At 38.7% G+C, this 26,502-nt stretch overlaps 1 protein-coding gene across 2 annotated transcripts in view; it reads right to left on the bottom strand.

Annotated features, from left to right (window-relative positions):
• CORIN (corin, serine peptidase) overlaps window positions 1–26,502 on the bottom strand; it is a 154,433-nt gene that overhangs the window by 105,843 nt on the left and 22,088 nt on the right. For both annotated transcript variants that reach the window (XM_072124787.1, XM_072124782.1), the window contains exon 2: window positions 12,756–12,900. In XM_072124787.1, coding sequence (XP_071980888.1) covers window positions 12,756–12,900 — 145 coding nt within the window. The remainder of the gene's footprint in view (window positions 1–12,755; window positions 12,901–26,502) is intronic.

Below are 26,502 nucleotides of genomic sequence, written 5' to 3'. Positions count from 1 at the left end.
TATATAGGGCACACAGATTACACAGCTCTGCACAGAGCTTGACAAATTGATGTAGCAATTTTTTCATGCAGGGTATTTAATTTGATTTCACAGAGAAATAGGAGATGCACTTTTATATTTGCCAAGGCTTCCACAGCAGAACAGTGTGGATACTATGGCACATAGCCACAAGCTGATTAGCCCCATGAAATCACTATGAGAATCTGGGGGAGTAAGTTTCAAAAATACAAAACCAGGAGGGTTTCCACTGCCCATACACATTTTGTGACATGTACTCTATTTACAATGGTGTCAATATCCCATTACAATTCAGGACATTTGAGCAATGCTGTACTGGAAGAAAAGCTAAGATATGACCCTAAGGAAGGTTATAACATTCCTCTTCCAACTTCTATGTCCCATTGTCTTTGCACCCCCTTTTTTCATGGACTTTCATCTACTCTTATAGGCAGGTTTATACTTGTATAAGCCTGTGGAAATGGACCTAAGTGGTGGCCAGACCCAAAAGACTGCACACCATGCACAGGATGGAAGTCCCTGCATAATACATAGGTATGATACAAGGACTCCCTGTCTACTAGCACAACAGTAGCAGCGATACTATATTAACTGTTACATTAGGGCAGCTCTGCCGGCAGATGGGAGTCCTTGCAACATATTTAATCATTCTTTTTTTTATATAGCGCACACAGATTACGCAGCGCTGCACAAAGAATGACAAATTTGTCCCTGTCCCCACAATCTAAACAACCTACCAGTATGTTTTGGAGTGTGGGAGGAAACTGGAGGAAACCCATGCAAACACAGAGAGAACGTACAAACTCTTTGCAGATGGTGACCTGGGTGGGACTAGAACCAAGGACTCCAGCGCTGCAAGGCAGAAGTGCTACCCACTCAGCCACCCTGCTGCCTATTTCTGTATAAAGCAAAGACTCCCGTTCTGTGCAAGGTGTGCAATCTGTGGGATTCAGCATATCGTTTCTACCAGACGCACATAAACCATCCAACCAGCCAACCATAAACAAATATGGAAAACTCTATCAAAAGTCTCACAAACATTGTTCCTTTCAAGTCTTATATATGTAAATTCTGAAATGAAGTAGAAAGGATACTCTGCAAAATAAAAGATGCAAAAAGAGGTTTAATGTGATGTACCTGGTCCACATTTTTATAAGTGTGTTATAATATTTCATTGGTTTCAATTACATTGTTTTTCTTTGTAGGAAAATCTGGAACTGTTTTTACCCAGGTTTAAAAGAGCTTCATTTTTTTCATAAGAACTGTCTGTTTGAAGAACTTGATGACCATCACCAGGACCCTTCACTAAAGTAGTCCAGGCCGAGCAGATGGTAAACACATCTGAGTGGGATAAAGGAGGGATGAATTACACAAACAAAACAATACAGACCTTAAAAAGAGGCAGCGAACTTCATAAAGGTGTACACACGACAGAAAGCTCTTTCACATGATGTCGAAAATATTTCTAGAACTCTAAAGGGTTTGATGTTACAACATGTTTGTGTTCTGCAATTTTTACTAAGTTTGATGCTTACTTTTAATGGTTTTGTATTGTGTCTTCACCTCTGAATACATCCACATGTGGATTATGACATTTTGAAAAATTAGGACGCAGATTTCACAGTTACTTGGCTTTCAGATTGCACCAAAACATTTAACCCCTTAGCCCACATTCAGCACAGAATGAACCTTCTATTCTGATTGTGCCTGCCGACGATGGATTGTAGGGCTACCAAGTATCAACATGGGAAACCGTCTGGGAATACAGGCAGTCCCCGGGTTACGTACAAGATAGGGTCCGGAGGTTTGTTCTTAAGTTGAATTTGTATGTAAGTCGAAACTGTATATTTGTTAATTGTAGATTAATACAAAAAAAATTGGCCCCAGTGACAATTGGATTTTAAACATTTTTTGCAGTAATGGGACCAAGGATTATCAATAAAGCTTCATTACAGACACCTTACAGCTGATTATTGCAGTCTGGGACTATAGTAAAGCATTCAGAGAGCTTCACCAGAGGTCAGAGGGGTCTGTCTGTAACTATGGGTTGTCTGTAAGTCGGGTGTCCTTAAGTAGGGGACCGCTTGTACTTGGTTTAGTTGACCAGGTAACATCTGCTAAGCACACTACCAACTTTGAACACTAAGGCTCTGCAATGTATTTTTAATTTTTCCATCTCTGCCTTTCCGAAGACATTTGTGTGCTTAAGGAGCCGAAACACTAAAATTGTCCTAAAATATACGGTCTTAAACACTTCCAGATACGTAACTGTAATTATATCATGATAAATCTGTCACATTATTAGAATGTGTAGTCTATCCTTTATATCCCTGAAAAGTTAGTCATAGAAAACAGTATTCCAAATTTGGTGCAAATTTAACATCTTAGGAAGTGTTAACATTTTCTAAGGTCACGTCTTTACAAAAATAACACTAAAATTCTGGAAGATAACTCTTAGTATTTCTTCGCTATAATGTTTTGTTTAGCTTTTATCTTATCTTACTACAAAAATTCAGAAGGATTTTTTTAAAAAATCGTAAACAGAAGTTCAAACATCGGAATTTCACACTTTCCAAAATGTCACTATAGAATGTAATGAAATCAGTCACCTTTGCCTCCTTCATGCCCCACATGACTAGGTCATACATAAATAGCGCTGGATCAGTCTTCAAAAACAGAAAGAGTGTGAGATGCTATAGATGTTAGTAAAAGGAAAAGGATAAGGAGCATCAAAGATAACACAGCAGGGGAACTTATGTTGTGTGACTGACAAATACCATGTCTTAAGGTCATGTACTATAGCAGTCCACCCTGAGATCAAGAATGGTGAACATTAAATAAGGGTGCTTTGACCTTTCCACTCTAGAGGCACTTGAGTTAAATGGAACTTTTTTCCAATAAATATTCCATCTAATTGTCTTATATACCTTAAAATCTGAAGCCTCAAATATATAGGGAAAAGGATACATCTGGATATCTACTTTTCCTTGGGTGGCACAAGATGTGCTGTCATGTTTTTCAACATTGACCGTGGAAAAAAAGGGAGGAAAAAAGGGATAATGACCATGGACAAATTTTCTATCTACGGGAAGCTGGAAATTGAGTTTTCTATTGATTGACAGCAAGAAGAGGTCTAGATGTATAAGGAACAGGTACAGAGAGTAGAGTAGTATAAACAAAATTGTATAACTTTGCATTATACCAACAAAAACATTTACTTAGTAGGACTAGATAACCCTTTTGATAATTGGCTAAGGTATTGACTCCAGCCAGTGATTGGTTGGCAGTAATCTCCAACCATTTCCTGTATGTAAGACACTAGGAAGTAAAATAACAGAACTACAGGACCAGTTATTTTTTTTTAACCAATTACACCATACACCATGTTCTAGAAATAGGAAACAAATTTTATTAATCATACGTGCTTCCAATAATGGATTTCAGGCCTCAATACAGGCAATCCCAAGTTAGGTACAGGATAGGTTCCATAGGTTTGTTCTCAAGTTGAATTTATATGTAAGTCGGAACTGTATATTTTATAATTGTACCTCCAGACAAATTTTTTTTGCCCCAGTGACAATAGGATTTTCAAAATTTTTTGCTGTCATGGGACCAAGGATTATCAATAAAGCTTCATTACAGACACCTTACAGATGATCATTGCAGCCTGCGACTAAAGTAACATCCAGAGAGCTTTACCAGAGTGGGGTGAGGGGGTTCGTCTTTAACTAGTGGCTGTCTGTAAGTCGGGTCTTAAAGTAACTTTTCAGCAGAGATATGTACCTGCAGTTTCCCTTCCTACCTCCTGCTTATTCATTCAAAAACAAGAGATCATTAACCAGATTCTAATTCTCAAGCTTGTGAGACCCTTTTTTTTAACCCTGGTAATGAATATAAATTGTCCTGTGACACTCATCATAGCTTCAATGGATCGCTAGAACCGGGGGCGTCGCTAGGTCAAAAGATTCAAGGCTCGTGCCCCGGATCTTTTGGCCAGTGCCCAGAATCTCCTCGGGTCAGCAGGACATCTGCCCCGCTGCCTGGGAGATTCCTTCCCTCTCTCATCAAGATCTGTGTCTGAGGACACAGATGGTGATGAGAACGAGTGCAGGCGCTGCTTTCCCCTGCAAGGACCTAGCCTCCGAGAGTTTCCACGGAGGCTGAAGGACCTGTGATGATGTCATGATCACATGACCTGCAGGGGGAAAGCAGTACACAGAGCTGCATCAGTGAGGTGAGGGGAGAGACATAATAGGGGCCAGGGAAGGGGGAGAACATGGGGGATGTGTGGGCACATTACTTACTGGGGGGCTGTGTGTGAGGCACATTACTTACTGGGGGCTGTGTGGGCATATTACTTACAGGGGGGCTGTGTAAGGACATTACTTACTGGGGGGCTGTGTGGGCACTTTACTTACAGGGGGCTGTGGGGGGACATTACTTACTGGGGGGCTGTGTGGGGGACATAACTTACTGGGGGGCTGTGTGGGCACATTACTTACTGGGGGCTGTGTGAGGACATTACTTACTGGGGGGCTGTGTGAGGACATTACTTACTGGGGGGCTGTGTGGGCACATTACTTACTGGGGGGCTGTGTGAGGCACATTACTTACTGGAGGCTGTGTGTGTATCTATTACAAAAAATAAGGTTTGCTCGATCCTGACCACCCTCTGACCTATGACATCAGATTGTGTGGGTCTCAAGTCTGCTACAACTTTTTTTAGTATTACTGCTGTGACTCCTGCTCCTGCACAGATCAGGAGCAGGGCACTAGAGAGGAGATAAAAGCATTTTACTACCACTTTTACCTCCTCCTTTTCTCACTAGCTCAGTGCTATGTAGTGGCACCACTGCTGTCTCTACAGACCTGGCAGTCACATGATCGCCAGGTAAAAAAGGAGTTAACCAGCTGTTGGGTCTCATAAGAGAACTCTGATCAAGACATCTGCCGCAGGGGGTTATTACCCCCTTTAACTGGGGCTCTTACAGATGCCTCAGTTACAATGGAAACGTGTTATAAATAAATAATTAATAAAATAAATTAAAATGTAAAAGTGTATGTGAAAACTGTAAAAATGCACCCCAAGGGTATTTTATGATATCATGGGGAATATATAAAGCTAAAACACATTGCAGTAGTCACCCCATTTACCCATAATAATAAATATTATATATCAAAATGACCATCACAAAATAGGGAATTCATTCATAATGGTAATTCTCATTTAATTAGAAATTTGCTGTAAAAATAATACTATATATCACCAAAAAAAAGCCTTTTTTCATCCATATGAATCATGAAAAAAGCACTGCAATTTTTTTAAAGTAAATCACAAAAAATTATTTCCACAAATTTGCTAATATAGATAAAGATTTAATACCCACTTGAAGACCCCCAGGCCCTTTTGTAAAACTGATGTACAGGCAGTCCCCGGTTACCTACAATATGGGTAGGTTTTTTGTTAAGCTGAATTAGTATGTAAGTCAGATTTGGTATATTTTGTAAGTGTAACTACCATTTTTTTCCCCCTCTGACTATAGGACTTTCATAATTTTGGGAACAAAGATTAATAATAAAGCTTCATTGCAGGCACTTTTGATAACCCTTATGTTGACCATTACAGTCTGGAGCTAAAGTTCAGTAAATTACCAGTATCCAGAGAGCTTCACCAGAGGTCATAGTGAGCAGAGAGTCAGATAGTGACTAGGGGTTGTCTGCAAGTTGAGTGCACTTAAGTCAGGAACCACTTGTATATTTAAATCTATTTTATCACAGTATTTATCCCCTAATGCAGCCTAAAAACTTTGGTCAGTCAATGAAGTGCCGTTTTTTTCAGAAGTAACCACTGATTGGCCAACATTGACCTTCTCGGGATGGCATGTCATTAGGGCAACCATAGGGACGCCGATACTGTAGTCAAATTTTACTGTTAAAGCAAAGCAGTTTTTTTTTGCATTTTTTACAATACCTATTCCTTTAAGGATCTAACAATAAGATATTTTTGCCATCAAAGTTTCCAGATACTTAACTGGAAGGTGATTTCATAACAATTCTTAAAGTTGTGGACCAAAAAGATTAGAGGAAACATTGCATGTATCCTTCCAACTGGAAAAAATAACAAAAACATTGAAAAAAAAAATTATACATCAAAAAAGTTGTGTTGGGCTATTGGAAGCTTGTCTGTTATTCATCAGAGTAGATCCTATGTAAGTGAGTGAAGTTATGAGGAATAAACAAAGGAGCAGAAATCAAACAGAGTATCCCAAGGTCTTAGCACAGTTGGGATGGCATGTGGTGTGGATGAGGTATTCCACAATGTTAATTCAAAAAAAATGGAGAAATTGGAGAAAGGCGTTATCTTTAAAGGATGAATATACATGTAGTCAGCCAGGAACCTGCAGCGCCAAATGAAAACCTCTCCTCGACTAATACAATGGAATGATATAATCACTCAATAACAGTGTAACATATAGCAGCATTATCACCAGGCATGCCAATAAATCCTTAACGTGAACACAAAACATGTCACCGGCGCTGAGTGTAGAGCAGGATACTGCAGTCCACATAGACTAATAACAATTTACACATACCGAGCAAATGGTGGAAGGAGTCAGCCCTAAATCATAACCAATCTCAGCTTAGTTTCCGATTTCAAGAGTTGAGCTTTTTGCCAGAAGCTTCAGTGCTCTGTTCGATTTTTAATGTATTTGGGATTAGAAACCAAACCTTACTGATAATTTAAACCTGATCTTGTAAAAGCAGGTCCACTTTAAAGCCATGTCCAGATTATGACTCACACAATTGACTTAAGACAAAGTATATTAATTGCAAATCCTATATTCCCAGTCTAGGCAATCAGCCATGTAATAATACAATTATAAGAGTTTCCAATCCAAGAAGTTGTTTGTGTCCTCTAGCAACTTTGTTCTTCCAATAGTTTCTAAGTGTATAAAAATAGGCCATCTGTCTTTCCATTACCTTTATGATGATGGAACCTTATAATTATTCAATATTATAGCGTTTTCCCCAAATCAATAGGTGATAACTGTCTGATGGCTGGGGGTCCTAACAATGCTGAACAAAGTTAAGAACAGTACTTGAAACTTTCTCTCCCAATTTTGTGTTAAGCGTCGATTCTGTTTATAGATGAAAATTGTTTATCTTGGGACCACGCTTTTAACCCTTTTATGTCTCATACAAATTCACAGGGTGGCACCTCTATGACCAAGAACGTATGAGATACAATCTGGACTCTAGGTGCCATAACTTTTGACCCCTGGCACCTAGAATCTCCTCTTTCATATGAATCTAGGATTGTGTTTCTAGGTTAGAGGGATCCAGAGACATTTCTGTTTAAAGTGACAGTTTTGGTGTGATTTTTATTTATACTAAGCACTCCTGAGAGTCACTTTAACAGTTAGTATCTTAGGTTCCCTCACACTGAGAAACACAGTCATAGATTCATTTGAAAGAGGAGATTATCTTTTTTCTGAGAAAACCCTAAGATTCTAGGTGCCTGGGATCCAAAGTAATAGCTCTATAAAATGTGCTATTCCCCTCCAGCTTCTTAGCCAACAGGCTGCCAACAGGATCAGTTTTTACATAATAGGGGAACAGATGAACATTTAATCCTCTTCGCCTGATGTGGCTACATATTAACATTGTGACTTACAATTTGCCCCAAAAAAGTTTCATTTAAAATGAAAAACAAACACACATTCGTGAATATAGGGGCAGATTTACTTACCCGGTCCATTCGCGATCCAGCGGCGCGTTCTCTGTGGTGGATTCGCGTCCGGCCGGGATTCACTAAGGCAGTTCCTCCGACGTCCACCAAGTGGCACTGCTGCGCTGAAGTTCCCCGGAATGCACTGATCTTCACCAAGCCGGACCAAGTGAAGGTAAGCGCGAGTCCCGCAACACTTTTTTTATTTTAAATGCGGCGGTTTTTCCGAATCTGTCGGGTTTCCGTTCGGCCACCCCCCCCCCATTTCCGTCGCGTGCATGCTAGCGCCGATGCGCCACAATCCGATCTTGTGCGCCAAAATCCTGGGGAAAATCGGCGCAAATCGGAAATATTCGGGTAACACGTCGGGAAACCGCAAATCGGGCCCTTAGTAAATTGTGTTTATTTCACACCATCCCTCTGTTATTTATACTACATTATGGTGTTCTTACTCAAATTTTTATGGAACCATGAAAGGTTCCATTATTGTACTGCTGATACAATGTTGTACATATTATACCCATCTTAAAGTGACCTTTGTTATCACATTAGCTTGTTTTTTGGATATATAGTTAATTATTTGAGTTACGGTTGTGTAAAAGAATGTACAATAATGTATCTGTGTGAAGCTCAGTACAATTTATGCGAAAATTGTTTGGTGCACCACGCAGATTCAACATTCCCTTTGCTTTAATTTTTCTGAATATAAACACGTGGGTTATGTATGAACATCTTACTGTTACTGTTCTTAGGAAAGTACATGTTCTTTATATAAGTAAACTGGATTTGTACATATTTAAATAGACATTTAGAATTTTCATGTAATTTTAGCATTTTACCAAAGTTTGCTGCATAGTTGCATGAAGGTGGTTGTGTGAATTAATTAAAAAGTTATGTTTGTATACATAGTAGGTTTTGTGTTTTATGAAAAAAATATATTGACAAGATAAGAGCTTTTTACTTGGTGCATTGGATGGATTGCAACCAAATATTACATGGCTTTTGTTTTAGCCTTTTTGGGAGAGTAAATTTGATGATGTTGTGTATTGTGGTATATGTAAATCTGCTCATTTTGACTCATTTTTACATACCTATTTGTGCATTTTCTTTCTTAATAATTTATGTTTGTCACAGTTGGATTGAGTTGGATGAGGGCATCCAATGTTTATCCAAACAGGTTGTCTGCTTTCAAAAATTATGTAGGTTTTAGAGGTGCCTGTATTTAGTTTAGAGATGACTATATTTAATCTCTATATATTTGGCAGGTTGAAATCAGATGTGAAAGGCAGTTTTTAGTTATTTCAGTTTTATTGATTTTATGATAATTTATTCATGTGAATATATGACTGAGGTATCTATGAACTCTACACATGTTCATCTATTACATTTAGGAGGTAATAGGAAAATATTTTTTGTTTCTGACTCATTCTTTCTCATCAAAATCAATTTTTATGCATTTCTTTTATAAAATATTACACGTTGAATCAAAATTACATGACGGTACCTACCGTATATACTCGCGTATAAGCCGAGTTTTTCAGCACAAAAAATGTGCTGAAAAACGTCCTCTCGGCTTACACACAAGCACGCCCCACTTAAAAAATAATAAACTTATAAACTCCCCCTCCGGTGGCCCCAATGCGCAGAGCTGCTCCCCCGACGTCCGCGCGGGTCCTCTTCTGGCTTCCGCGCCTGTCTTCTTTCTACTCTAACATCATGCTGGGTGCCGCCATGTTTCTCTCCCGGGCGGCGCCTAGTATGAGAGAAGACAGAAGACAGGCGCGGAAGCCAGAAGACGAGCCGCGTGGAGATCGGGGGAGCAGAGCTGGGCTGTGCTGTATATTACTGGGGCAGGCTGGGCTGTGCTGTATACTACGGGGGGTTGGCTGGGCTGTGCTGTATACTACTGGGGGCTGGCTAGGCTGTGCTGTATACTACTGGGGGCTGGCTGTGCTGTGCTTTATACTACTGGGGGCTGGCTGGGCTGTGCTGTATACTACTGGGGTCTGGCTGGGCTGTGCTGTATACTACTTGGGGCAGGCTGGGCTGTGCTATATACTACTGGGGGCAGGCTGGGCTGTGCTGTTTATTACTGGGGGCAGGCTGGGCTGTGCTGTATACTACTGGGGCTGGCTGGACTGTGCTGTATACTACTGGGGCAGGTTGGGCAGTGCTGTATACTACTGGGGGTTGGCTGGGCTGGGCTGTATACTACTGGGGTCTGGCTGGGCTGTGCTGTATACTACTTGGGGCAGGCTGGGCTGTGCTATATACTACTGGGGGCAGGCTGGGCTGTGCTGTTTATTACTGGGGGCAGGCTGGGCTGTGCTGTATACTACTGGGGCTGGCTGGACTGTGCTGTATACTACTGGGGCAGGTTGGGCAGTGCTGTATACTACTGGGGGTTGGCTGGGCTGTGCTGTATACTACTGGGGGCAGGCTGGGCTGTGCTGTGTACTACTGGGGGAAAGCTGGGCAGTGCTGTATACTACTGGGGGCAGGCTGTATACTACTGGGGGCTGGCTTCAGTGTCTGCTTCAGAAAATATATGCATTGTTGGGGTTTAGTGCAATTCTTTATGCTGTCATTTTGGTTTTATTTGTACATGTCAAAATTGCAAAAATTGCTCTGGACAATAACGGGACAACATTTTCGAACATGGAAGAACTGGACTTTCTGCTAACTTTACTAAAAGTAAACCTCTGTCTACCACACATTTTGCCAATCCAACTATTTTTCATTGGTTGAACTTTTAGCAAATGTTTGTGCAATGAAAAGTTATACAATTTTCCAATATATTTCAACGATAAATCCCTCACCATTTTCTAGATCTCTTCTTCTATGTTTACGTCAAGTGGATAGAATTCTATCAATGATCACACAGGAGAATGGCTCATTATAACACATGGCTCTGATTAGTCTCTATGGTATTAAAAATCTGTACATTGTACAAAGTATATTGGAAAATTGTATACATTTTCCTTACACAAACAATATGAATTATTTGCTGAAAGAGGAAATGCTACCATGCACAAATCGCTAAATAACAAACCTCCACTGATTGCTGCTGTCATCTTTGATCTGTATGATGTTTGTGTTTTTAATCATTCTATTCAGTTCAAACATATGAAATAAGCTCATAATATCCAAGGGGGCGGAGACCTTTTATTTACTCTGGAGGCATGTCTGTGTGCTGCATGGTTAGTACTAGCTATTTCACGTTCATTAAATTCAGCATTTCTCTAGTAGACCCAATGCAATACTGTTTTTAGGGCGTACTAGGGCTTCCTAGTGTATCCTAGGGTCAGTTCTGGTACTGCCCTTGTATGGGCGGCAGTTAATCAATTGGGGGTTCAGGGATTGATAGCCATAGGGTCTACTAGGTGCAGTGCTGGTATTCTTGTTCCTGGCCTGGATATCCCATGAGAGTTTCCCCACAGTTGACCATCGCTTTTGTCTGTAATCTTGGCGATCGGTTGCCATGACAGCCTCGGGTCTTAAGAAGACCCTTGGCTGTGCCGTTTTAACCTATTCATCATAATGTGCGATTTGCTCATTGTAATGAATGAGGAAGAAAATCCCCATGTAATGCCATACTTTACTATGGCAGTATATGGTAGGATCAATAAGACAACCTAGGGTTAATGTACCCTAGGGAGTCAGAAAAATAGTAAAAATTTAAAAAAAGTAAAAAAAAAAAAAATCAAATCACCTTCCTTTCTTTAGAAGTCATATAAATATAAATAAACTGTAAAAATCATAAACTCATTAGGTATCACCTCATCTGAAAATGCCCGATTTTTCAAAATATAATAACAGTTTTCATTACGTTTAACCCCATAGTCGAAAATGGCACTTTTTTGCCATTTTGAAAAATTTAAAAATTTCAATAAAAAGTTATCAAAAGGCCGTACAGTCCTACAAATAGAAGTATTGAAAACGTCATCAACAGTCGCAAAAAATTCCACCACCCACAGCTCCTTACACCAAAGTATGTAAAAGTTATTAGCACCAGAGGATAGCAAAATAAAAAAACAGGGGGTTTTAATTTTTGTAAATGTATGAAAAATGATAAAAACCTATACAAATTTGATATCCCGGTGATCGCACCGACCCAAAGAATTAAGCAGACATGTCATTTGAGGCGCACAGTGAAAGCCGTAAAATCCAAGCCCACAAGAAAACGGTGCAAATGAGATTTTTTTCACCAATTTTACTGCATTCTCAATTTTTTTTCCCACTTCCCAGCACACGGGATGGAATATTAAATTCTGTCTCTATGAAGTGCAATTTGTTATGCAGAAAACAAGCCGTCACAGAGCTCTTTACATGTAAAAATAAAAAAGTTATTTTTGATGATAAAAAAGAAGATTTTTGATGGTGGGGAGTGAAAAATGGAAATGCAAAAACAAAAAAAAGCCAGGTTGTAAAGGGGTTAATAGTATGCTCTGCTCAATGTCAGATTATCCTATTATAGGATAGTTTTAATTGATTCGTAAAAGTTAAGTTTTCATTTCTTTTTCTTTCACCCTCAGGTATTTCCTTGCTATTGGTTTTGGTGAAAATGTTGTTCCGGGCCATCCGCTGGCCATTTACACATTTCTCTTGATTTTAGTGCCTGATGAGATATATTACTATATTTCCTGTGTTATATTGATTTTTCATGTGTTTGCTGAAAAGTTATTGACCATTTAAGACCAAATGTCCTCAAATTGAGACAAAGTAAGTGAACAACTAGGTAGCGTAAACTAAAAAATAAGACTTTCAATAACATCTAGCATTTGTCACTGTCATAAATCTGGTGCATCTTCATATTTCATGAAGTCTAACTGAAATATATTGTTTCACTGTGTGCTATTACTTATTTTTAGATACTAAAGCTAATGCAGATTTAGTATAGAAAATTAATATAGAAACTTGAAAATTTTGTTAAAAAACAAATATTGTGTGTTTTTTTTTATTGTTCAAACCTTCTGTACTGGAAGTTGGTGAAAAACATTCGACTTACCTACAAAACTGAGCAGAATGACCAACAATAAGATAAGAGCACAAATACACGGAATCAGAATGAGCAGCAAAACTCGTAGATACTTGGCAGACGCCAACTTTTGAGAACAACCATCCCCCATATTATCTTCATCTGCTCCAAAGACCTGAAGGGGAAAAAAACAGTTTAGCGTTATCCATTCTGCCTGCTGCCAAAAATCATCTTATAAGCTGCCATCCGCTTATTAATAATTCACTCATTTATAAATCTGCACTTACAGATATGACAACATAAGCTAATATCATCTATTATTAGTGGTGATCCTTCCAAATAACTGCTATCGGGCTCATAGTGGAAAGAGGTCGTCCATGCCCTGCAACTCTACATCGTGGGAACTTACTTCGTAGAGATATTACAGGAAGATAGACCAAATAAAGGAAAATGGAAAGATACCATACCAGAGCTGAGCACCACATTTATGAGGTTCCCAACTCACTTCATCTAACATACAACTGTGACATATTGATTGTTACCAATCTTCTCATTGTTAAAAAAAGGATTGAATATTACTCCAGGTCCAACGATGCCACATTAAAGGAGCTTTAAAGGTTTGATATATTAATAACCTTGACTTCCACAGGTCAGTTGTTTCTCCCAGTCACAGACACTGAGATCAACAAAGGAAACATAAACAGAAGTCCAGCTCTCTTCTTTGTGCATTCACTTAGACAAGCGTTGTATTGTTGCACATCCTATGGCCGGTCACTATACATAAATGGAGCTGGATTTCTGGCTCCGTTATGTTTTGTAATTCCAGTTTTGTTGTGGGGCTCCCAGATTTCTGGGTATACCCTGGTCTATTAAAGGATAATAAAACATATTGGGGGTCATTAACTAAGGGCACGAATCACATTTTTCCGACGGGTTACACGAATATTACCGATTTGCGACGATTTTCCCTGAATTGCCCCGGGATTTTGGCGCACGCGATCGGATTGTGGCGCATCGGTGCCGGCATGTACGTGACGGAAATCGGGGGGTGTTGCCGTAAGAAAACCTGAAGGATTCGGAAAAACCGCCGTATTTTTTTTAAAAATAGTGTCACTTGACACGCGCTTATCTGCACCCGGGGTAGGGCGGTGAACTTCAGTGTACTCCGACGGAATTCAGCCCAGCAGCGACACCTGGTGGACATCGGGTGCACTACCTTAGTGAATCGCAGGAAGACCCGAATCATCCACTGAGGATGGCGCCGCTGGATCGCAACAGGATCGGGTAAGTAAATCTGCCCCAATATGCTTCAATGATGAAACAGAAAAACTCTGATTAGTTAAACAAACCAGTTCCGCTTTTCCTGGGAGCCCTCTCCATACAGGAGATGGGTTTTTCTGATTTTCAATTTTGTTGGCCTAGGAACCCCCTTAATAAAGGCTGAGTTTTGGGTTAGAAAGTTTAGGAGAACCTGACAGCTCTTGAGGTGTTTCTGTCTAAGTAAATACTATTCTGCTATTCATCAAATATCAATTCTACAACATATTTCCTGAAAGCATTGTGCTGTGTCTTTCCAGTGTTCCTACACCCAAATTATGAATTATCTGACAATTTTTTGGGTTGCTGCCATACCCTCACCCCCAACTTACAAGCAGTGCTGATTGTACCAGACTAAGCTGTTCGAAAATAGTTTCAATGGGTTTTCCAAGATTTTGTTACCAATCATCAATCCTTAGAATCTCACATTTAGCCCCTCATCAATATGCTGTTAAATTACTAGAAGAGACGGCAAAAATTGGATGAGTGATATGGCTTCTTCACAGTCTACCATGTTAAACACTTTATAGTGGCTGTGTTCAGTATTGCGGCTGAATACTTTCACTTAAGTGGGACTGAACTATAAATTATATTGGCGTGACATCACTGGCCTGGGAAGCAGCTGATTGGTGGGGATGCCAGATTTCAGTCTCCGTATGCTATACTGATGAACTAACCTCAGGACAGGTGATAAAAGAAATGGAATGGAAAACCCCTTTAAGTGTGAGCTTTCCTCAGTTTTATACAGGATTTAACTTAAGACTTAACTAAGTTTGACTAAATAAACATACATGTAATATTTTCTAAGTACAACTTAGAAGGCTTAAATAAAACAGTTTACAGGGAAAGTATCGCAGTTGGAAAACATGAAGGTTTGTTGACAAAGGCAGCGGCTATTTTTAGACACATTAACAATTATTTACATAGCTGCTAAGTGATATCGCTATCTACTGCACTTCAAGCCCATGACGGATCTATTTATACCCGGGGAACACCATCTATTACAGAAGGAATGGTGTGAGACTATAAAAGTTATATGGAGGACCACTGCCTTCCCACTGGGAAAAGAGCGGAAGTTGGGAATTGCTTATTTGGTCAGTCATAAATAGTTAAGAGGAGTTACTGGAAATACAAGGTGGTGGCATCTATTTCACAACTGACCATCGTGTTATGTACTGTAGTTGTATATTTCGTCATGTAATATATATCCAAACTGTGCTGCTTACCTAATAAGTTTCAACATTGATATAAATATCAATATTATTTTTGACTATTGTTGTATTAGCACTAAATTTCCAAAACGAAAACTCAGCTCTATCTCTCGTGGTAATGTGAAATGTTATCACCTCTGCTGCTTCACTATGTGTAACGGCCATAACTTATTTTCTTGCGTCCTATCTTAAATATCTTTGCTGCATTTGACTCACAGGGCTTCATAAAAATGAAAAAATGCTAAAAAATTTTCATTTTTAGGTTTTTTGGGGGGTTAAAGTTTCTAAAAAATTTTTATAATTATCTTAAACTGACCATTGAAATTCAATTTTTAGTATGTCATTTTGATTTGTAATATGTATAGTCTCGGGTCAATGGAGGGACTATTTTTTATTTTACTGCAAAATATTCATGTATATTTCTATATATATATTAATATTTTATGTGTGTGTGCATTTTTCTTCTTTATAAGTCCCCAATGAGGTCCCCCATTTTTACAGTTTTTTTTCTTTTTTCTTGTTTTTTTGGGGCAAATGTCAGTGGCAGAGCTGTACTGTATCTAATTAGACCCAGCAGCTCTGCCTTACCGTTTCAGAGACCATGACCTTCGGGTCTATAGTGCCGGCGGCTCAGCCGGCTCCTGCAGTGGCACTGCCGGCTCCTTCAGTAAAGAAAGGAGAAGGCAGAAGCAGTAATAAACACTGGAATGACCTATGCGTTTCAGACAATATAATTCATGTGCTTACTCATGGCCATTAAAAACATTATGACTCATGGCCATTAAAAAAATTATGACGTCAGGTTAAGGTGCATTATACAAGCCTGTATCCATGGTTTAAAAAGGGGGGAAACACTAGAATTACCTACGCGTTTCGGACAGTATAATTCATGTCCTTATTCACGGCCATGAGTAAGGATATGAATTATATTGTCTGAAACGTGTAAGTCATTCCAGTGGCCATGAGTAAGGACATTAATCATATTGTCTGAAACGCGTAGGTCATTCGAGTATTTCCCCTCTTTTTATACCATGGATACAGGCTTGTATCATGCACCTTAACCTGACGTCATAATATTTTTAATTTTTTTGGATGAAATGAAGGATTCTATTTTTTTTGCTACAAGTGCTGGATCATTCTATATAACTTCAGTACTACTGCGATACCGGAGTTGGCACGGCTTCCTATGGATCTCAAGCTCTGTTCATACTGAAGAAGGACATGTGAAGAGTAACAATTTTTTCGATTACGGTGAGCTGTTATACTTGTACTTTTTCTTTTTCATAATAAAGTCATACAGTTTTGCAATATACTCTTTGTATCAATTCCTCACAGTTTTCTAGATTTCTACTTGTTGTCATTGTAGAGGATGCTTCAATGTTTACTTCCTGTGGGTAAAAACCGGTCCCTGGTCATGTGATTACAGGGATGTCAATAAACATTGAAGCTTCCTGTAGATCTAGAAAACCATGAGAAATTGATACAGAAACTATATTGGAAAATTGTATAACTTTAATAATTTCATGACCTTTTATAGACCAGTACCCACAGTGGTTATTTTAAAGGACTGTGTCATTGAGCCATTAGAAAGTACAGCATATTTCAGGAATCACTCATAGACTATAGTTAATGAGGATCTGTGAAAAAACAGATGCTAAACTGATGTGTATCGGCCATGAAAAAACATCCTTTTTCACACACGATTATTGCCTCGTTCACATGCAGGAAGCCTTATACTATGTTGTACTCTTCCTTTTGTATTTCAAATAGAAATTTAAGAATAAATTGATGACGGGGTGTTACCAGCTGAAGTGTGTCCCTTCACACTATATAAGGAATCATAAAGTTGTCAATTTATTCATTCATTTCTAGGTGGAATAACCAAGGAACCAAAGAGCACAGAGTTTGAAGAAAAGATGTTCCAGAATGGCCATTACAAGAGGAATTCTAGTATTTACTAATATAGAAATGTCCAAGTCCAGGAGTCCAAGGATCACAAGTTCCTAGTATTTTTTATTAAAATGTACAAATAATGGATTATAGCTATAATTGGCACAAGAAAGGTCAAGCTCTGAGAGCACTCCAGCCCGGGAGTGAACGCCTGGTCACATCTTGCTTCACTGCTTGTGGCGGTAATGAGTCTATGAATAACATGTTACACTATAAATAGAATAAAACTGAAAGATATACAGATAACATTGTCAGGGAAGGAAAATTGCCACGAGCCAGTACTGGGAACTTCATACATAACCATTTAATCATCCTTGTTGTGTCAATTGGGCAGATCATAAAGGATGATTCATCTCCTCATTGCCGGGTCTTTTTTTGCTCTTAGCATTGGGCCATGTGAAAATGTTTTTGCAGAACAGTAAAGGTAAAATACAGCAATATACAGCATGTAAACACCAGGACATTTACTGCCAGACATCTGATCTGGAATGGCACTGTAATCTCCAAAACACACAAAGTCTCATCATATTATAATACTGTAAGCCTAGATAATGCGCTATGGCATGTTTTATTATAAGAGGAAATAAGGACACGCAAAGTTAAAATTCCTTGCCTTTCCAGCCCTCTCCCCTCCCCGTTCATCATAACAGTATCCAAAGAAGAGACCTAGTTAGTTGTGACGATCACCCATCTTTTCCATAATTGCCTGGTAACCCTGAGACTGGCTGCACACAGACATGGTCAATCTGTAAAGAGAGTGCAGAAGATGAGACTCTGTGCATCATAGTGACACATGATGTAAGTAGTCGCTTCTTCCCCTCTAAACAGCAGATGGGAACTGTAACTATGAATACAGTTTGTTGATGCTGCTCTGCAGAGAAGAAGGGACTCCTTACATCATAAATCATTACGATTAACGGAGCAGTGTCCTCTGTAATGTAGTGGGTCTGTGAAATCTGGACAACGCATGGTCCATTTTTAACAAACCGATTAGGGTCATATGCAGGCGGCCTTGGGCCTAATTCACACAGAGAATTTTGACATGGAAAAATATGGTTTCAAATCCACCCAGAACCTGCCGTCCATTACTTTCAATGGGAAGCAGTTTCTGATTTTTCATCATTTAGGTATTTTCATGTGGATTCCTTGCAGAATTTCCCATTGATCCATAGAGGCTCAAAATCCATTGCAATTCTGCCCAACAAAATTTCACATCACAGCCACACACAAATGCTCTATTGCAGTGGTGGCGACCTATGGCACGGGTGCCAGAGGTAGCACTCAGTGCCCTTTCTGTGGGCACCCAAGTCTTCCCCCCAGCACAGAATTTGCTAGACATGACTCAAGGCAGCCCAAGACAGCCATCGACATGCCATGCTCAGTGCTATTTTAAAGCAACACCTCCCTGGGTGCCAGGACTACACGAAAAGCGAGAAGGTGTGGAGAGAGATGGTTTATCATTGGAGCTCCTGCTCTGGGTCCCCTGATTCTTCCTCTTCAGGGGACCCTGGAAGGAAGCTATAATCCAAATTTCTTCATCTTCTTTCTACTGGTGTCCTCAGGACGGCAATACAATGGAAACTTGTGATACAGCTGGGATCAATAGGTTACCACTTAAATTGTCATGTTGGCACTTTGCGACATAAAAGTAGGTTTTGGTTGTAGGTTGGGTACTCTGTCTCTAAAAGGTTCGCCATCACTGCTCTATTTTATTTATATGATGAATGTTTGATTACTGCCTCCTCTATCATCAAGCGTCACACCAATGTGAAGAGTTATCCGGGACTCTAAAGGACTTGAATATTGACTCAAGGTTTAATCCAGGTTAGCATCAAATCTTTCTCAGGCTTGGTCTTAGATCTGGGCCTCTGCCGGGCATCCTGGTGCCAAAATGTGCCTCATTTATTAATAAACAATTGATGTTCACTTGGATTGCACCTTGTGTGAAGATTTACGTCCTTTAGAATATCATATAACTCTTCTTAATCTGGAGTTTGAAACACATATATTTCTCTCAAAGGAAAATCACAAATTAATTTTAGTTCTTGTTTTTTTTATTGTAGAATAAATTGTTGAATTTTGTCATTTTAGTTTTTTGTACATGATGAATATTAGAGATATCCTATAACAGAAGATTACAGATATACTATAGGCTGGAATCACACATGCTGTTTTTGTGGAAGTTTTTTGAGCCAAAACCAGGAGTGGATACAAAGAAAATAAATGCCCAAAAAATGCATGGACCATTAAAGTGTTATAGTATTCACATAATCAATAGAAGGTATAGAGTGAGCTATATCACTCCCCTCCCCCACACACTCATTTTCTTACATAAAAAAAAATTTAAATATGTTAAAAGAATTTGACATTTTTTTTGTTGTGTTTTTGTGACCTGGAAAGGTAACAAGCCATTCTACTGGCTTTGAGGCTTCCATTACTGTGCCCTGCTGCCAGTGATAGAATATGTGACCACTGTGGCTATTGATTGGCTGCAGAAGTCACATGTCCCTGGGGATGCTGATCAAAAGAATCATGTGAGAACCGGAGATAAGGTAACAGGGAATGAGAGTGCTTATTCTTTATTTATTTGATACTAGTTTCCATTTTTTTATTTTTTTGTAAGCTAAACAGCTCTGTAACAGTGCTACCGTTTATTAGGTGCCCAATGAGAACATTGATTCTGACAGTGCTTAAAGATTACAGGTCCAAGTCACATGCCATGAAAGCTCAAGACTATTACAGACCTAAAGGCATAGCCACTTGTTGCAAACCTCTGATGCAAACGTTAGTCAAAAAATATTTAAAAACAAAATTGAACAAACTATAGCAATTTTATAGAACACGCTATGACAAAAGCCCAGAATATCATTATGTAATGAGGTATCATATTGTTATTCCTGCTCATGATAATTAACTGCAGTCCATCTGACTTCTTTGTGGAAAACTGAGGTTTGAGAAATATTTGTTTCTCTGTTGTCATTATTATGTTTCCATTTCTTGGACTGATTATATGATTTTTGTTATATTAGTATTTGTTATTTTGTTATGTTGTTATAATTATAATGTTTTTTAATATTTTGTTTCCATGTCACTATCTCAATTTATTTCAAATAAAAAGTACTGTATAAATCTGTAAAGTGATGAACAATAGGATGGTGCGAACCAAACAGAAATATATTTGTTTAAATTTGTTCCATTAAGAATAAGTGAATAACATAATAAAAGGGAACAGTAAAACAAAACAATGCAGTACCATGGCATATCCGCATGCAGAAGGATACCCAATACACAAGTGTTAAATCATTGAATTCCCACAACACATCCCCCACCACAATGAGCATTCAGATCACAAAAGATTTGACCTGGGTAGTATAAGAATTAACAGTACAGGTGGTCCCTTACTTAAGAACATCCGACTTACATACAACCCCTAGTTACAAACGGACCACTGGATGTTGGTAATCTACTGTACTTTAGCCTTAGGCTACAATAAACAATTATAACAGTTATCACAGGTGTCTGCATTTACGTTTTATCGTCAATCCTGGTTCTTATGGCAATCCAACATTTTTAAAACCCAATTGTCACAGAGACCAAAAATATTCTGTCTAGGGTTACAATTATAAAATATAAACTTCTGACTTATAAGAAGTATAAGTATATACAAATTCAACTTAAGAACAAACCTATAAAACCTATCTTGTACGTAACTCGGGGACTGTCTGTTTATCGGGTTAAATGAGAATCACACCAAAGCCCCGACGCCTTCTAAAATTTTATAGGGCAACCTCTTTTATGTACCAAATGATTGAACAGGAGGACTGAATTCACTAATTTCTTCGACATAGAGAGGATGGGAGGTCATAGCACCATCCATCTTATTGCTATAGCCTTTCTACCTTAGGAATATCTGCATATGGTGTTGCCAGGACTCCTCATCAATTATACCTAGTAAGCATATTTCCAGGTATAATGGGACTAGAATACTTAATACATTGGAAAGCAGGTCAATTACACCTTGCCAAAAAGACTGAGCCACTGGGCAGTCCCAAACCATATGGGACAACAGTCATCAATAGGGAATCTACAACGGATATATTCAGATTGATGGATTCTGCCCATCTTATGACGTCGTACTGTTGTCAAATAACATTGGTCTAAAAAGAAGATTTGTATTAATTTATCGTTAGCAGATGGAGAAACATAGAGAGAAGACTCTAAGGCCTCTTTATAGGTATAATCGGTCAGTGTAAGGATCAATAATTTTCATTTAATTAGGGCCGATGGCTCTTGCTAAGAGGGTTTGCTGCAAATTAGGTGGGAGTAAAGAGTTTAAATCAGTAATTGAGGACTCCAGGAACATAATACCCCAAAAAAGGGAAAAATAGAATTAATGTCTTTATTTATGTCCTGCAATACTTACTCTAGCCATGAGGCTTAACACCTTACAGACACGTGATAGAATAGTAAGTCACAATATCAATAAGGATGTATAGAGAAGGCTCTATTTGGTATTAATCCTGCATCATGTCATTAGGCTTCCTGAAGGTCATGCTTAATGTCAAGGGAGCTGCCTTACAGGGTAGCTAACATGTAGCGGAAATGTAAGCTCATCCTGGAAACACATGGCACCTTACACAGCTTTGTACAACTAAATATGAACAGTTATTAGAATTTGTACAGAATTTTTTTTCATTAATTTAAATTTATTGTCTCAGTGAAAACTCAGTGAAAACGACACAAACTACCATTCTTTTGTCAATTGTACTGCATTGTACTGGAATTTTTTGACCAACTTTCAAGAAAATTGCATGGAATGTTAAAAGTTGCAAGTAGAAAGCCCAAATTGTTACATTATTGTTTTGAAAGGAAGGGAGCATAAAGTGGAAACACAAAAGTAAAGCACATTGGGAGCAAGGAAGGGCCAAGAGATTGAGATTTTGTCATTCTATAAATGTTTTCTATGTTGCCACCATCACATTAACATATCTGTAGAAAGCTCCATGATTATATTGCTACTGACAATAGAGGAACTCACAGCTTATCTACATCCCCTATCTGCACAGAGAATGCCTAGAAAACTCTCCAAGAACATCAGTAAGTATGTACAATAATTCTGCTTCCACTGTATATATATTACACATTATTCATTAATATACCCCATTCTCTTAGACACATCCTTTAAAAGCATCACAGATATGGACTCAAAATAAAATATCAGTAAATATGAAAAAAATAATTCCTCGTCTGTGTCTAATACTCAACCATCTGTTTATTATGAAGTAAAACAGCTGTGAAGCCCTAAATTCTGAACGCTGCAAAGAAGACAGAGGATACTATAATAGACTGTACAATTACCGCTAATTTGTAATAAAAATATAATGAAACAGTAATCTAAATTATACAACTCTGCTATAACACTTCTTACAATATCTGAGAAGAAGTGTATGCTTATACGTCTTTGGAAAGACTAAGTAAAACTGTGACATTATTGTAACTATGGCAAACAAGGTTAGGCACTGCCTTCAAAGCACTTCCAACAATCCAGCCAGGTCATACCAGTTGGTAGCAATACTTGCAAAGAAGAATGTTTAATTTCAACATGCCTGATAAGGCTGCCGTGTGGAGACATATAGCCAGTGAAGCTCCACTAGGGGATTCTGGGAAGTTTTCCAGGACGAAATAAGGAAAACCACGCCTCTTTTAGCTACCTTGTAAAGCAGCTCCCTTGACATCAAACATGACCTTCAGGAAGCCTAATTACATGATGCGGGATTAATACCAAACCGGAATATCAATTCCAGAGGGAATAGACTCCCAACTGTAGACAGCACTGTTTCAACCTGGTTGGGTCTCCTCAGTACAGCGTAGGGAACTGGTTTGGCTGAGTGAGAGGCTTGTGACTGGGGTCGGGAAGTAAAACTGCCAATTAAGGCTGCCATGTAGCCGTATGGAGACTTATAGCCATTTACGCTCCACTAGGGGATTCTGGGAAAATATGCATTTTTTTCCAGAAAAGGATAAGGAAAACCACACCTCTTTTAGCTACTTTGTACGGCAGCCCCCTTGACATCAAGCAAGTTCATTTTCCTTATCCCATCCTGGAAAACTTTGCATATTTTCCCAACATGCCTGATAATTTGTTCAAGTTAATATTTTGCAGGAAGTTATGCTTAACCACTTAGTGACTACTCTTATGGGTTTCTCCATTGGTCTAGCATAAGGGCTGTTACAGCTGGCCACCTTCTCTTACAGTCCGGATCGGAATAAGATCGGACTACATAGCTTGTGATGCTGGAGACTACCCCCTCATCTTCCAGCACCCCGCAGCATGATCGCAGGGTCCTGTCCTTGCAGCAGTACAGCTTTTTACCTAATGAAGGTCCCACGGGTCTGTCCTGCTCATTTGACTACTTGTTTCTTTTTCTGAAAGAACTGAGCTGTCTGCCTGTCAGCCTATACAAGTGAATAGGCTGACATTACTAATGCACTGTAACACATGGTCATTGCAGTGGATTAGAATGAACAAGTGATGAGAAGATCACTTGTTCAAGTACCATTAGAAGACTAACGATAAAAAAGTTTAAAAACACATAAAAAAATAAAATGAATTAAAAGTTATAAAAATGACCCCAAAGAGCGCTATACATCTAAAACAATATATAATAGAAAAAAGTGAAAACCAGTAAAAATAAATCACAACACATTAGGTATTGCTGCAACCCAAAAGTCCCAATCTATAAAAATATAACAATGGTTATTCCCAGCACAGAACCCCATAACAGAAAACACACCCAAATATCCAAATTGACACATTTTTTGCTACTTTGAAACACATGAAAATTTTAATAAAAATTATCAAAAGGGCTGCACAGTCCCAAAAAAAAAAGTTATTAGCATCATAATATGGTGAAATGAAGAAATTATTTTTTTGTATAAAAGGTTTTTCATTTTTTTTAAAATCCATAAACAGGAATATACCCAAAGAATGAAGTAGAGGCATCATAAAAAAGCGAGTGCAGTTTTACTGCATTTGGAATTTTTTGCCCACCTCCCAGTACACGCAATGCAAAATTAAACATGGATACTAAAAAGTACAGTGTGTTATACAGCAAACAAGCCCACACACAACTCTGTGCATGGAAAATTAAATAGTTATGGATTTTTGAAGGCGGGGAGTGAAAAACAGAAACATAACATGGAAAACATTCAAAAAATGCTGTTCAATTTATAATCTTTCTAGCATCATAATAAAACAAAATGGCTCTATCAGAACACCCCCATAGCCCTTGTAGCTTATTAGCATAAATGTAAAAGTTGATATTAGAAGGGAGGAGGCCATGGATAACAAATATAAGAAGATTACCATAGTCACGGTGCCTGGGTCTATCAGTAAGTGTCCCTGATATATCATGCATAACATACCCTTATATAGGCAATGGGCTTTATTGAGGTCCATCATACACTAAGGGCTCCAAATTTTTACAATTTTTTTTTCTGTAGCAGAACATCAGAATCTGCCGTGCATATGTGAACATCACTGGACATCCGTGCATCAGAAAATAAACTCAAGGCCACCTTGGAGAAGATACAGATTGCAGTTATAATGAGATCCAGTTTTCTAGTGTAAGTGATTAAATATGGGCCCAGCTACCCCAACCACTTTTTACAAAACCCTCACAAACTAAAAATTTTTACAGCAAATTCTGAAATAAAACAGGACGGTTGACATTTGATTTTTTTTTTCTTTTTGCCAAAAGGGAAAGAATGAACATTTCAATGATTTATGCTTTTTCTTTATTGCTTGTTTTTGTTCTGTTTTATATATATATATATATATATATTTCCAGCAAGATGTTTACTTGACTCAGGTGCGGCTTAACTTTAGAGCTTCCGACACCACATGGGAGAAATATGTCCCGCTAATATTAAAAGCATCTAAATATTTAGTATCTTAAGAAATAATAAAGAGCATACTAAACCTCAAGAAATCAATATCCCAAAATTTATACAAACTTCACAGTCACTTATTCAGTGCAAGGAACCTCTGAAGTGAATCGAGACTGTAAACATTATTAAAACGTAAGTGAATTCATATTTATCGCCAAGGACTGTTGTGATAAAGCGAAAATAAATTATATTTTTGTGTAAATCAACAGCAGAACAAATATATAAACGAAATATTGTAAAAACCAGATATTCGTGCTTAAAAATAGCCAACATTATTTATATGATGGAAAGAATATAAAGCACAGCCTTTGTTTAATGAAAATCTGTTTTCAGATCTCTGCTTACTGTCACTGAATGGGAACTCTCATTGCTCAGATGCAGTGACTACACTGGAAGTGGATTTTGCATATACTTTGTATACTGTAAAATGTATTTGAGTTAGTGAATATCAGTGATAAATAGAATCCTACCAATTAACTTGCATAGTTAGGATTACTAGATGGGCGAATTTATCAATCGTTTGATAGAATTTTGGAATTTGAATATTTTCTGATTCACTTTGAATCAGATATACCAATCTTGTATATACAATATAACAGAAGCATCAAGGCAGGGAAGAAGAGCGAGTCTTAAAGGAAACCTACCACTTCTGAAGGTAGGTATGAGATGTAAACACCGGGCACCAGCTCAGGGTGAGCTGGTGCCGGAGCTTACCTTAGCTAGTGTTTTAAACCGCTATATCGCGGTTTAAACACATTTTGATTTACAGTCCCGAGGTAGCTTCGGCGCTGCGCGCGGCCGTGCACGCGTGACGCCTCCGGCACTTCCTATGGAGGCGCGCACGCGCACAGCCGCGCGCAGCACCGAAGCTACCTCGGGGCTGTAAATCAAAATGTCTTTAAACCGCGATTTAGCGGTTTAAAACACTGGCTAAGGTAAGCTCACCCTGAGCTGGTGCCCGGTGTTTACATCTCATACCTACCTTCAGAAGTGGTAGGTTTCCTTTAAGCTTCCTACAACCACTGTCCCTTTCAACTTGCTAGCCCTGCGTCCAAACCACAGGTGACAACTGGGCAGTGCTCCCTTTTCTGGATAAGTGCGCAGTACAGAAAGACAAACAAACAGAGACAAGAAAAGCAACAAGGCAAAGCCTAACAAACCAGGACAAACAAGATGGCGGCAAGGTATAAAATTGCAAAGCAGAAGAGTAATCAAGGTTTAGGCAAAAGGTCAGAATCAAAGCAAAATCACAGCAGAGTATCTCAGAATATTATATAGAGTCAGAAAAACAAAGTCAATTACAGGCACAGGTGTATTAAACTAGAAGGAATAAAGGGAGTAATCGGACT

This window comes from Engystomops pustulosus, chromosome 1 (assembly GCF_040894005.1).
Source record: "Engystomops pustulosus chromosome 1, aEngPut4.maternal, whole genome shotgun sequence".
Lineage (NCBI taxonomy): Eukaryota > Metazoa > Chordata > Amphibia > Anura > Leptodactylidae > Engystomops > Engystomops pustulosus.
This window is presented reverse-complemented; position numbering and strand designations above follow the sequence as displayed.